This window comes from Moschus berezovskii, chromosome 5 (genome assembly GCF_049115385.1).
Source record: "Moschus berezovskii isolate FMDL1 chromosome 5, NW_MosBer_1.0, whole genome shotgun sequence".
Taxonomy (NCBI): domain Eukaryota; kingdom Metazoa; phylum Chordata; class Mammalia; order Artiodactyla; family Moschidae; genus Moschus; species Moschus berezovskii.
The window spans coordinates 26,914,223-26,928,045 of NC_142464.1; the positions used below are offsets into that span (position 1 = coordinate 26,914,223).

Here is a 13,823-nt window from a genome sequence, read left to right on the forward strand (position 1 = left end):
TTTTTTGAAAAATTGAGTGTAAATGAAGTTCTCTCTTGCACAGCACAAGCATCTGTAATTTAAAGACAAGAAATGTAAGCTTCAGGTTTTTATGAGCCTTCACAAATTGCTGCCAGACTCAAGATTTTTAAAAAAAAGAAAGAAAAATCCCATATCTGAAGACAAATTTGCTAATTCTGGATAAACACCATGTGTCTCAGTACATTTCTGGCACTTACCTACACATCTGCATGATGGGAAATCATACTGAGTCTTGACAGGTGTATCCAATAAATTTTTTATAGGAGTATCTAGTAATTTGGAAGGTGACTCTAAAAAATTATTGAGAACAGAACCAGCTGTTCTTTTGGTTGGTGTCTTTTCTGAGGAAGGCATTGCTTGTTGCTCTAAAGCTGGGGTGTGGCTCTCAAGTTCTGCGGCAGTGGTTTGTCTAGTTAAAACTGTAACTGGCCCTGACATTTCAACTTTTACTTGCTTCTGTGATTTGAGATTAAGAGCCTTATGGTCAAATAATGATTTGACCTGAAATTGCTTCAGATGCTGCTCCATGGTCTCAAGGATGCTCCGCTGCTGCACACTGTCACAGCTGGGAGGTGGAATCTCTTGCTTGGGTATCTTTTTCCACATTTTATTTTCTGGCTGTGCTGACAGGGGGCGCATACAGGCATGGGGTTTGGATCCAGGCTCGACCTTAATCGGCCTTTGCATCTGACTATGGCAAGACTCGGCTTGGAGTTGTGTTTGTTGCTGTTCTTGCTTCTGTAAGAGGTGCCACCTCAGAGCAGCATGCTTGTGAATGTCCTTCTGAGGTGGGGTCTGAACATGAGTTCCTGTCTGATCGGGCACAGGGAACGCATTTGCTTGGTTTTGCATCAAGTACCTTTGCTGAGCTAGTTGTGCAGCTTGTTGATTAGACACGTCTTGGTTCCTACTTTTATATCCCTGCAGAACTGAAGCCTGTTGAGGCTTTTGTTCCTGTTGTTGAAAGCACCTGTGAAGAGTATCTTGCTTAGGAGTCACATTATTTGGAAAATATTGCATGTGATGCACATTTGGGGTCTTGTTTCCTGCAAACAGTTCAGAATTTACAGTCTGTTCTTTATTGTCTGGAACCAGTTGCATATGGTTTGAACCAGAAATCTGTACTTTGCTTGCATTTGACTTCAAGATCTGACCATAGGGGGAATTTATACTGTTTATACTCTGTACTTGCTCCGGTCCCATTTGGGGATTATGAGTCTGGAACTCACTTGATTTTGAATATTGATCTTCACCAGGAAAGCATTCTTCTACTTTAACCTGGTTAAAGAATGTTCCTTCTCTTGGCTCATCACTGTTGCCCTGGAGATGAGAAAAGGTCTGGGGCATTTGTTCTTTATTCTTCAGCTGTAATTTTTGCTGCTGTTGCTGGTTTTGAGAGAGATGTGAATTCTGGGGTGGTTGTGTTTTTGCTGCCTGCTTATGAGGCTTATGCTGCAAAAGGTGTGAATTTGAGAAGGGTTCAGTCTCTGAAGTCTGTTGATTCAAGTGCTGTCTTAATGTTGGGGGCATGAGCTTCTCAGTTTGGGGATCTGGTCTTTGTTGGAAATGACATCTCGGGGCACACAGTGACTGCCTGTGAGTGTCAGGTGAAGGCTCCATTTTGGAGAAATGCACCTGGAGTGAGGGATTTTGGAACTGGAGATGCTGGTCCACTGTACCTTGAGACTGCCCTTGATTCATCTCAACTTGGTACCTTGATAGCCTCTGCTCCGGCTGCATTATTTTCTGGATATAAGCCTGCCCTGGGAGCCTGTTGGAATTTCCAGTGTATTGTTTGGAGATCATTTGATTGGAAGAGTTGGACTGATACTGAAGAATTGACCGCAGGGTTGTCTCATTACATTTTAGATGGGATTCTGCTTGATGATAGTGAGGGGCCTTCAATTCAATCCATCCTGGTTTCAGATAGGGCTGTGTTGGGAGCATGAGGTCACGTGTTTGTTCCTTGACTTGACTCTTGATACTCTCTTGCTGTTTGTGTCCCATCAAACGCTGGCAGTGATCCCGTGGATCTCCACCGCTACGAAGAATCGGTGGGTTAGGCTTGAGATATTCTGAAAGTTGTCTGGTTTTCTCAGAACCCAATGGAATAGTCATCATCCGCAGAGTCCGGCTGTCATTCTTGTTAACACAATTATTCTGAGGCCTTACTGGAAGCATCAGAGAGGGGTTGGATACATGGGCGGAGGGAGTGGGACTCTGGGGTGGCGGTGCCTCATGCTGACCCTCTACTTTCACTTCCCTTAAAAGAGTTGGGTCACTTTGGTTGGGGTAGTGATGGAGTTCTTCCAAAACCCCATCATTCAGAGCGTCGTTTCCTTGAGAAGGAAGCTGAGGAACCTGCGGAAGAGGAGGAGGGGAAGAAAGAAGCAATTGTGAAGGTGGTGGTGTGGTAGTGGCAGAAAAGGAATCCTTAGTGAACACTGAGCTTTGCTTGAAGCAAGCACCATTCATTTCATTTTGCTTTAAATACCGTGCAGAGCTGCTGCCAGGAGACTGCAAACTGCCGCTGGGACCCAAGCAGAATTCTTCACCAGAGCCTAGCTTTGCAGTTCCTTGGGTGTTACTGTTTTCTGCCGGAGATGGGCATATCTCAAAAGCGGACTTCTGCTGTTCCGGCTTCTGAAAGGGGCAGGCCCCTAGCGTCGCAGCTGGGTTACTGGCACCATCAGCCTCACAGCTCTCAGTCGCCGCTGCGGCTGGCTCTGGAGGCAGCTCAGAGTTCGAGGTCTGTGGGAAATTGATCTGCCCTGAGGTATGCGCTGGGTGAGTGACCTCACAGGACAACTCATTAGTAGCCTGACTGTTAATGGCATGTATGTGAGATGTGGTTTTCTGCATCGCGATGGAAACACAATCTGGATAATATTGAGACAGTGTTTTTTCCAGGAGTTCACCGTGTGTGTTTTCCATGGAAGAGGCAGAAACTGTAGCACCATTAGGCATGAGCACTGCCTTGTTTTTAAGAAGTAATACAATGTTCTTGTCGTGGTAGTTAGCACTTTTCCCCTCCTGTTCGTTCAGAATCTGAAGCTCTGGGTTTTCAGACCCACCACAATTGTGTGTTGGAAAACTGGTGAAATCTTTTACTTCATTTTCTTGGGCTGCAGAGCTCACAGATTCCCTCTTACCACTCACATCGGAGACATTTGGTTGACTGCTGCCTTTGTCTGGATTTCCTTCTTGGCTTTCCCCGAAGCTCTTTCTTTCTCCATTAGCCTTTTGGTCTGGTTTCAGTTTCTTGTTCTGATGGAGCCCAGAGAGAGAAGGTTCGCTAACTGTGCGTTTTATCCCGCCATTCTGCAAACATCTGGAATACCCTCTACCTTCCTGTATGAAATCTGGACTCACACGACTATTTTGGCTTCCTTTCATGTGGGGTATTCCATAATAACTTTTGAAAGACTGCCACTTTCTGTCTCCATTCACTTCTAGATAAGGTCTCTCGGTTAATGGGCTCCCATTCTGGAGCTTTCTCGCCAGAGGTTCTGTCTGGCAGATGGGAGAAGGAGATGGTATCAGGAATGGACTTAGTCTGTTGCCCTCAACATGGTTGGTTCTGTCCTGTTCCATCAGGCTTGCTTCGGGGCCATCCACAAGGCTGCCCTCTGAATGAATTCTAAAGAGCACAGAAACAAAAAATAAAGTACATTAATATATATCTAACACTAACAGTACACCTTACAGAAAAACTGTGGCCTTAATAATATTGGTATTCCTAGACATAGCAAAGTGTGATACTCCTTTTCATGTCTCAGAGTGACAATCAAGAGCTACTCAGGATATGCTTACTCTTGTCTTCCCAGCAACCCTCAGATATTTATGTTCACAAAAAAACAAAGATCAAAATCACCAGCTAATGTGAGAAGTTCATACTGTATTAGTAAATATTATCGACTTCCTTCCCAAATAATTTTTCTTGTCAAAATGCTAAGAACAACAGAGGAAGACTACCTCCTTTCTTTCTTCTCTAGTACCTTACATATCCAATCGCTTGCTAAGTTCTATCAATTCCATTTCCTGTGTATTCCTTGAATTATCTTCACTGCCATTTAGTGGCCAGATCTATATTATCTTGCTTCACTATCTACTGCAGTAGTTTTTAAAAAGATTTTTCCTTCGAACCCAGCTTGTCCTCTTCCCAGTCCTTCAAGGATCCTTCAAACTGCTATCAAAGGAAATGTTCTAAAATGCAAATCTGGTGTCATACCCTTCTTCGCACACTTTGGTGGTGGTTTGGTTTCTAAGTTGTGTCCAAGTTCTGCAACCCCATGGACTATAGCCCACCAGGCTCCTCTGTCCATGGGATTTCCCAGGCAAGAATGCTGGAGTGGGTTGCCATTTCCTTCTTCAGGAGATCTTCCCAACTCAGGGATCGAACCTGGGTCTCCTGTATTATAAGCAGATTCTTTACCGACTGAGCTACCAGGGAAGCCTGCACACTTTACTAACTCTTATTGCTTGCATTAGCAGTTCTCAAACTCTTTACCTAAACACACCTGGAAGACAAGGCATGGTCCCTGCAATGTTAACATTCCAGGGGATGGGGTATAGGGGTGAAAGTATAATTTATATGCCCTTTCTAAGTGATTCTGTATTTTCCTCTATAGGATCCGGCTGCCTCCTCCTGCGAATTCCTGTCCAATAGACATGGTTTTTCATATGCAAGTTTCTATTTTCCTGTCCTCCTACTTGCTCCCACAGATTATACTCCAACCATAACAACAGCTTATAAATACCCAAACACTGTAAGCTGTTTCAGACCTCCACACTGTTGTTTTATCTCCTAGAATGCCTTCCTAGTCCCCTTACCGTGTCCAGTGACTTCTGTATCCAGCTAAAACAGTCTCAGATCACCTTCTCTAGGGATTCCCTCCTGATTTTCCAGAAGAATTAATCACTCCCATTTCTATTCTCCTTCTTTGCCTTATATATAGTCTACTGCTGAACATATCACATGCAATTGTATCTTGCTTGGTCTCTATTACTGAGCTGTGAATTCTTTAAAGATATCCTACTCTGTTTATTTTTGTGCTTGCTATAGAGTAAACATCTAATCAGGTTCACTTAGACTGAAATAACTGTATTCATCTTGAGTTCATTTCTTTATTCAGTCATTCATTCAAACATTTTTTGAGACCACTATTGATAGACATTTCAAGGTCTAAATAATAGCGAAAGCAGGATGAAATGGGCACTAAAAATAAAAAATAATCCATTATATAAAGTGAATGCTGCCCCATTTATTATGGAGTCATACTTTATTTTCCCACAGTTTTTCTCATTAAATTTATTTTAAGGATGTAAGCAGAAAAAGAAATCAAGACTATTTTCCCTTTGGGCTATAAAAAAAGTCTATTAAAATAGCCACTGCTTACTAACCAGGACAAATGAAACAGAGGAAGAAATAAATATTGGAAAGCAACACTAGAGTTACCGTTTGCAGAGAATAAGATTGTACACTGGCCAGCCAAGAGAATCAACTGAAAACCTGTTACAAAGGACAGTAAAGTAGCTAGAGAAAAAAATCAACTACCTTGGTACCTAATAGCGACAACTAGTCAGAAGCTTTGGTGAAATAAAAAACCGTAAACTTTATATAAACACTAAGAATACACTTAAAAAGATATGTGAAAGACCTATCTGAGCAAAACGTTAAAACAAGATAGGGATTTACAAACGCAAACACAAAACAAGTAGAAAGGTAATATATCTTCCTACACAGTGGTCAAACAACCAATTCATTTAAAATATTTTCATAAAAATACTAGCAGAATGTTTTGAGGAATTAAGAAGCCAGATTCTAAAGTTTATGTGGAAGAATAAACAAATTGGATACCCAGGAATAATGTGAAAGAGAATTGTAACTCAGCTTGAGCAGGGCAGTAGCCAAATTGAAAGATATTAAAAAGCAACAAAAGCTCTACTTAAAACAGCTTGTACTTGCACATCAATAGATAATATGCTGTTTATTAGACCAATGGAATAGAATATAAAAAAATAGATTCAAACACGCATAGAAATATGGTATGAGGTAATATTAGATCGATAGGATAGTATTCTGAAAAAATGATGAAGTTGGATTAATTCCTTATATCTTATACCAAAATGCATTCTAGATAGATTTAACATCTGATTATGGAAAACAAATCACTAAAAAATTTAAAAACAGTCTTACAAAACTTAAAAGCATAATCTAATGACTGGAAAAGTTCTTTGTGACACAAAATCTAAAGCCATGAAAGATGAGGAAGTTCAGTAAAATGTATGCATGCAAACATAAACCCCTGAGCAAAGTTAAAAGTTATGTAATACTTTTCTTGATATGTAAGACTCATATAAATGGACAGAGGAAAAAAAGTTAACCATCAAATAGAAAAAATGAGTCAAAACTAATACAAATAACATAGAGGGGATTTAGCAATAGCTACAGAATTTCATAAAAACTTCCTTTGATTCTTCAGTTTTAGAAACTTTTCTAACAAATATTCTCATATATATGTGTTAAATGATGTATGCACAATGTTTTGCACTAGCAAAAGTTTGGCAACAACCTACATTTTCAGATAAAGTATTTCCAAGTAATTAAATGAAATAAAGAAAGCTGCAGGACAGTATGTATAAGAATGCCACAACCTGTACATTTACAAGAATAAAAATAAAATGAGCTCTGGTTTAAATATTTTGCTTCCAGGAAAAGGAATGGAGAGTTGGAAAACAGCACTGAGAAGGAGATTGCCTTTAACTGTGTCGTTTTATAACATTTAGGCATGCATATAAATAAATAAAACTTAAAATAATGGACAAAGAAAAACAACAGAACAAAGTGATATCTTAATTTCTGCTGGACCTACTTCCTTTCAAATATTAAGAGATGGCCTAGATGTGCATAGTCACTAGTCACAAAAAGCCATTGGGCCTTTGAAACCTGTTTAGTCCAAGTTGAGTGAGTAGTTCTGTAAGTATAAATACACACTGTATTTCAAAGAACTTAGTGTGGACCAAAAAAATATAAAAAAAGTCAATTCTTAGTTCATGCTGAAACAATGCTATATTGGATACAATAAGTAAAAACAGATCATTGAATTTCATTTGTTTCTTTTTACTTGTTTTACTGTGAGTACTGGAACATTTTAAATTTCAAATGTGGCTTAGGTTGCATTTCTATTGGGAGGCTCTGAGCTAAACTGATACTTGTAATCATTGATAATCTTTAATAAAAAATAACCTTTAGCTTTCAGAATCATTAATATTGATTTGTAGCCTTTGATATAGGAGGTTTCTCCAAAATAAGGGCATTACCATTTTTCAAAAATTAAGAAGCATATCAGAGCAGCCAAGATGGCAAATTAGAAGGAGCTTAATGAGCAGTCCAAAATCACAACAATCCACAGAACAACCATCCTTGAAAAAGACTGAAACCTACCAGAAAACACTTTCTACAGTTAAAGACATAGACGGAACCAACCAGACTAGTGGTGAACTCTCAATATAATCAAATCCCATACCCCTCAAGTGAACGACCCACAAACTGGAGAATAATCATATCACAGAGGTTCTCCCACAGAAGTGAGACTTCCATCCAGCACCAGGAAGAGGAGCCCTCCAGAGCATCTGGCTTTGAAGGCCAGTAGGGCTTGACATCAGGAGCTCCCCAGGACTGGAGGAAACAGAGGCTCTTAAAGAGCACACCCAAAATCTCACGCGCACCAGGACCCAGGGCAAAAGCAGCAATCTGATAGAAGCCTGGGCCAGACCTACCTGCCGGTCTTGCAGCACCTCCTGGGGAATGGTGGTGGATATACTGAGGAACATTCATCTGTGTGAGCTTTCCAGGAGGCTGACGTTTTGGCACCAAGACCTGGCCCCACTCAGTAGCCTTAGGCTCCGTTGGTGGGGTTCCTCGGCCAAATAACAAACTGGATTGGAACGCAGCCCCACCCATCAGCAGAAAGGCTGCCTAAAGACTTCCTCAGCCCACAGCCTGAGAATGATGGGGAAAAAATTTGCAGATAATGCTACCAATAAGGGCTTAATTTTCAAAGTGTACACACAGCTCATACACCTTAACATATATATTTAAAAAAATCCAATCAAAAGATGGGCAGAAGACCTAAATAGCTATTTCTCCAAAGAAGACATACAGATGGCCAACAGGCACATAAAAAGATTCTCAACGTTCTTAATTATTAGAGAAATAAGAATTAAAACGACAATGAATTATTACTCACACCAGTCAGAATGGCCATCATCGGAAAGTCTACTAATAACAAATGCTAGAGAGGGTATGGAGAGAAGGGAACCCTCATACACTGTTGGTGGGACTATAATGGGTACAGCTGCTATGGAGTTTCCTTAAAAAGCTAAAAATAGAGCTACCATATGATCCAGCAAGTCTGCTCCTGGGCATATATTACGGAAAACTCTAATTTGAAAATGTATATGCACACCAGTTTTCATAGCAGCACTATTTACAATAGGCAAGATATGGAAGTGACCTAAATGTCCATCAACAGATAAATGGATAAAGAAGATATGGTAGGAGCTTCCCTGGTGGCTCAGTTGTAGAGAATCTGTCTGCCAGTGCAGGAGACATGGGCTTGATCCCTGGTCCAGGAAGATCCCACAGTCCATAGAGCAGCTAAGCCTGTGAGCCACAACCTTTCAGCTTGTGCTCTAGAGCCTGGGAGACACAACTACTGAGCCCATCCTAGAGCTGGTGCTCCAGAAGAGGAGAAGCTACCACAGTGAGAAACCTGTGCACTGCAACGAGAAGCAGACCCTACTCACTGCAACTTGAGAAAAGCCCACGTGCAGCAAGAAAGACACAGCACAGCCAGAAATAAACAAAATAAAGAAGGGGTGGATGTATCGAATACATATAATGCAATAGTACTCAGCCATTAAAAAGAATGAAATAATACCATCTGCAGCAACATGGATGGACCCAGAGATTATCATACTAAGTGAAGTAAGCTAGACAGAGACAAATATCATATTAATATTACTCACATGTGGAATCTAAAAACTGATACATATGAACTTGTTCTCAAAACAGAAATAGGCTCACAGACATAGAAAATAAACTTATGGTTATCAAAGCAATAGCAGGGGGTAGCAGTGGAAGGGTAGGGTGGGGGAGATAAATCAGGGGATTTGGATATGTATACTGCTGCTGCTGCTGCTGCTAAGTCGCTTCAGTCGTGTCCGACTCTGTGCGACCCCATAGACAGCCCACCAGGCTCCGCCGTCCCTGGGATTCTCCAGGCAAGAACACTGGAGTGGGTTGCCATTTCCTTCTCCAGGATATGTATACTACTATATATAAAATAGGTAGACAACAAGGACCTAAAGTATAGTACAAGGAACTGTACTCATTATCCTATAATAACCTATAATGGAAACGTATCCAAAAAATAATACATGTGCGTGTGCCAGCATGTGTATGTGTATGACTGACTCACTTTGCTGTACACTTGATACTAACAAAACATTGTAAAATAACTATACTTCAGTGAAAAAGAAATGAAGTAAGAAGCACAGATACAAGCTAGATAATTCTTCATAGAATTAGGTCAGTTATTTTTCCAAATACTATAGCAAAAAATGTGTTTTTTTTGGCAACTGTAAAACTGATTAACACATACACCAAATAAAATGTATTTACATATATGTATACACACATGTACATTATATTGTTACATATTATATGAAACTTGCAGGTTCTGAATATATATTGTCCTACTTACTTTTTTATATAAAAAATATTTATATATTAAGTGGGGACTTCTCTGTAATGCAGAGGACATGGATTCAATCCCTGGTTGGGAAATAAAAATCCCACAAGTCTTATGGTGTGACCAAAAAAATATATATATATATATTTATATATAAAGTGATACATTATTACAATCCATACCACATAATTTAGACATTCTTTAAAGTGTCAAGGACAGAATTACAATGGATGGAGTTTGCAAATCTTTTATGAGCATAATAATAGCTTCTAAGAAGAAATGAAGGTGACTTGAAATTTATTTCAATATGGAGTTTTAAACACAATAGCCAGTTTTAAACACTAATTTAATCCTAGTATTAGAACTATTCTGTCCATGACAGCAATTCCTTTACGGAGTACAACCATCAGATGTAGAAAGTTACATGGTTAACTCTTTCAGGGAGGACAGGAAAATTATATATTATGTTTTCATTTTTGGATGGGGATAACTTTTATTTGAGAATTATTTGTTATTGGTCTATGAATCTAATTCAGACAATTTAAACAAAAAAAGTGCCATTTTAGAGGGAGAAAAAAGAAATATTTTCTTTGACTTCAGTTTGTCCTAGACCACACTTTTTGCGTTTTAACCCCAGAATATTACAAATCCAGGAGCCTACTTGCAACAGCACTCTTAAAATCCCCAAGTGCTTATACTGACATTGGAACATTATTTATCTTATAATGAAAGAAGAAAGAAATGAGACCTGTTCATTTTGATCACTGTATAATACTGAAAAAGCTTTTCTGCTGTAATTTTTACAGTGAATATAAATATAAAAAGTTTTTTCAAGCTTACAGAAGTCAACACTTTGTATGTAAGACAAAAAATCTTCCAAGATAATTTTTTCTGCTAAGCTGTGAAAATAGAGTTAATACTTTTACAAATTCAAGGGGAAAAGGGAAACTTTTTTCATAATTAAACTAAGTGGGGGGTTTTTTTTGAATGAACGTAAATTTTTATTAGAGAGATATTTTTGTGTGGCTTCCTTTTGCCTCACAAAGACTAAAAACAGAAATAGAGTTTTTATTCATTCATATCTGTTCTTCTACATGACTGATAGCAGAAACATTTTTGAATCCTCATAATTGAGATTGAAATGGAATATCCTTCATTTTTCCTACACTCAGTTCAGTTCAGTTCAGTTCAGTCGCTCAGTCGTGTCCGACTCTCCGCGACCCCATGAATCACAGCACGCCAGGCCTCCCTGTCCATCACCAACTCCCGGAGTTCACTCAAACTCATGTCCACAGAATCGGTGATGCCATCCAGCCATCTCATTCTCCGTCGTCCCCTTCTCCTCCCGCCCCCAACCTTTCCCAGCATCAGAGTCTTTTCCAGTGAGTCAACTCGTCTCATGAGGTGGCCAAAGTATTGGAGTTTCAGCTTTAGCATCAGTCCCTCCAATGCTAGAGAGCATATAATTAATATGATATACAGTACTAATCAGGATGCTATTCCATTGTGAAGCAATATTAAAATGTTTTTAAATACCAGCTCTTGGGGGTTTGTATATGATAATTTATACCAAATACAATTGTCAAATAGTTAATGCCAAATAAAAGTATATCTATAAAAAACAGAAGAGAGAATTTTCATTTTAGAATAAGATTCAATTTCTACAATAAGGACAATGACTTATCTACAGGGACACTGACCAATCAAAACTAAGGCACTAATTTTTTCTTAAAACTGTTAGGAAGTTTGTAGGCAGGAACATAGGCTGAAGAGCCTTTGGCAGACTGAAAAAGGAAGACTGGCTAAGCTTACTCAGTTATGTTTTTTCATACTGTCAGCACTTAACGTTATAGCGTTTAGTCACAATTTTAAAATGAATAGTGAGCTTTTAACATATTCCTTAAGAGATGTTCTGACAGATGATAGCTAATTTCAAGCTATCAACCGCCAACTCACAAAATTCCTGAAAATTTCACAATCTGCTCTTGCAAACTGTTAAGAGGTAGTTCTAGGCACACTACTGTTAAAGCTACTGAAATATTAACAAATCATATTTGTTTCTTTTCTTCTTTTTTGGAAATAGAATGAAAGTTCCCTGAGAACAAATATGTGCCATTTTATTTGCAGCAGTCTTCGTTATTTCCAGAATAGCAGTGGACAAAGCAGTCTTGCCTATAGACTTACTGAACAGTATGTTAAACTTTTGGAAGGCTAAGAAATTTTTTAATTATTCAAAATGAGTGATAAGTGTGATGATGATGGTCATGACAATGTATAAAACATTTCAGAGCATAAGAAAAAAATCTAGTTCTACTCTGTTATTTTACAGATGTAAAAACTGAGCAGTTTGCTCAAGTTAGGCATCAAAATAAATGCTCCCACAGGGGCTAAACTGGCAGTTCCATTGAGGCATAGGTTCTGCACTGCCCTGGACTGTGGTTTTGGTAACACAATATGAGTATTCAATTGCCACAGGAGTACAGGAGAGGGGAAAAACACTTTCAACTGTCAAGGTCTGCATGCCATCAATCCCAATTTCTCTCATGAAATTTAACTCCATTCCCTCTTGCCATAAGAGAGAAATACATGTGCCACTAAGTCAAAGTTAGTTTTAAAAGGATGACAATGAATGTTCACCAAACAGATCTATCAAAATCACTGAGGCAGAAGAACTAGTGTTCTAAGTAGAATATACATCAGTAGTTATCAGATACAGAGGGGACTATGTAAAAAAACTCAGCGCCTTTTTAAAAAAGTAATATTCAGTAAATAACTTATGGAAACTTTTCTGGCTATTAAATCTTTAACTTAGGAAAAGACATGGCATATATTTATCTACTTTAACTGCTCTAACAGTTATCTTTGCTAATCAAAATGTAATAAAGAGTTTCCCAGGTGGCTCAGTGGTAAAGAATCCACCTTACAACGCAGGAGACGCAAGAGACATGGGTTGATCCCTGGGTTGGGAAGATCCCCTGGAGGAGACATGGTAACCCACTCCAGTCTTCTTGCCTGGAGAATTCCATGGACAGAGAAGCCTGGCGGGCTACAGTCCGTGGGGTCGCAAAGAGTCAGACACGACTGAGCACGCACAAATGTAGTAAGTAACTCATTGCTTAAACTGTGTACACACACTACCAGCTTTGGCAATTTTTTCAAAGCCTAAAGAAGCAGTTTTAGAAATTACCTAAATGATGGATGTTAATTAAATCACAGCTTAAAATCTCATAATTTAGATTTTACTAGTCATGTTATTTATGTTTCTCCATTGTAACAGTCTAATGTTTCCCATGAAGTATGGTCTTATAAAGAACCAAAAAGAACAGCTTTGTCTATTATAAATACAGCCAATTTTTTTGAAATTCTAAAGGTCAAGTTATAACCAGATAACAGAAATGTACAAGAATATGTTATGGCCACTTCATGCTTTCAGCTAATGCTACAGGATAATTTTTTTGTAAGCTATAAGCGAGAGGAAGAGAAAGATGCTGAGACAGAGACTAAGAACTTTAAGTAAAAATTCCAAGTATATCAACCTTCATCCTCAGTATTGGAGGTACACATTAATGGAGGCTGTTTATCTCAGTTGAAAATACTAGCCTTTGACTAGTAGCTAACATTTTTGGTTTCCTAAGACCAAAAACAGCCACAGCAGCTTTCCTTTGGTATTTGATTTTGCTCCTTCTCCCACCTCTCTGACAATAATTTATTATGAATTCAAGTCACATTGGCAGCATCTGTGAAACAATTACTGCATCTAGGACTGACTCTGCAGTCTAATCCATCATAATTATGACAGGCCTCTTTGAAGATGCTATGATGCATGACTTAAAAATAGCACATTAGTGTGCAAATGGATCAGCGTCTCATTTCACCAATACGCATTTAGGGTTGTAATTTAGCTCAACACCATTTGACTCTCTTTGAATCATTCAAGAATGGTAGCTGCATCTCTCACCACATAAAGCTGTAGATGATGCTCAAAATATGTGAAGAGGGCTTTCTGTTTTTGCTTTTACTTTTTGGTTTATTGATTTTGTTGGT

The 13,823-nt window shown here is 38.9% G+C and overlaps 1 protein-coding gene across 2 annotated transcripts in view; it reads right to left on the reverse strand.

Moving 5' to 3' along the window:
- Positions 1 to 13,823, reverse strand: part of TET2 (tet methylcytosine dioxygenase 2) — a 146,789-nt gene that overhangs the window by 43,616 nt on the left and 89,350 nt on the right. For both annotated transcript variants that reach the window (XM_055434728.2, XM_055434729.2), the window contains exon 3: positions 219 to 3,661. In XM_055434728.2, the coding sequence (XP_055290703.2) occupies positions 219 to 3,661 (3,443 nt within the window). The remainder of the gene's footprint in view (positions 1 to 218; positions 3,662 to 13,823) is intronic.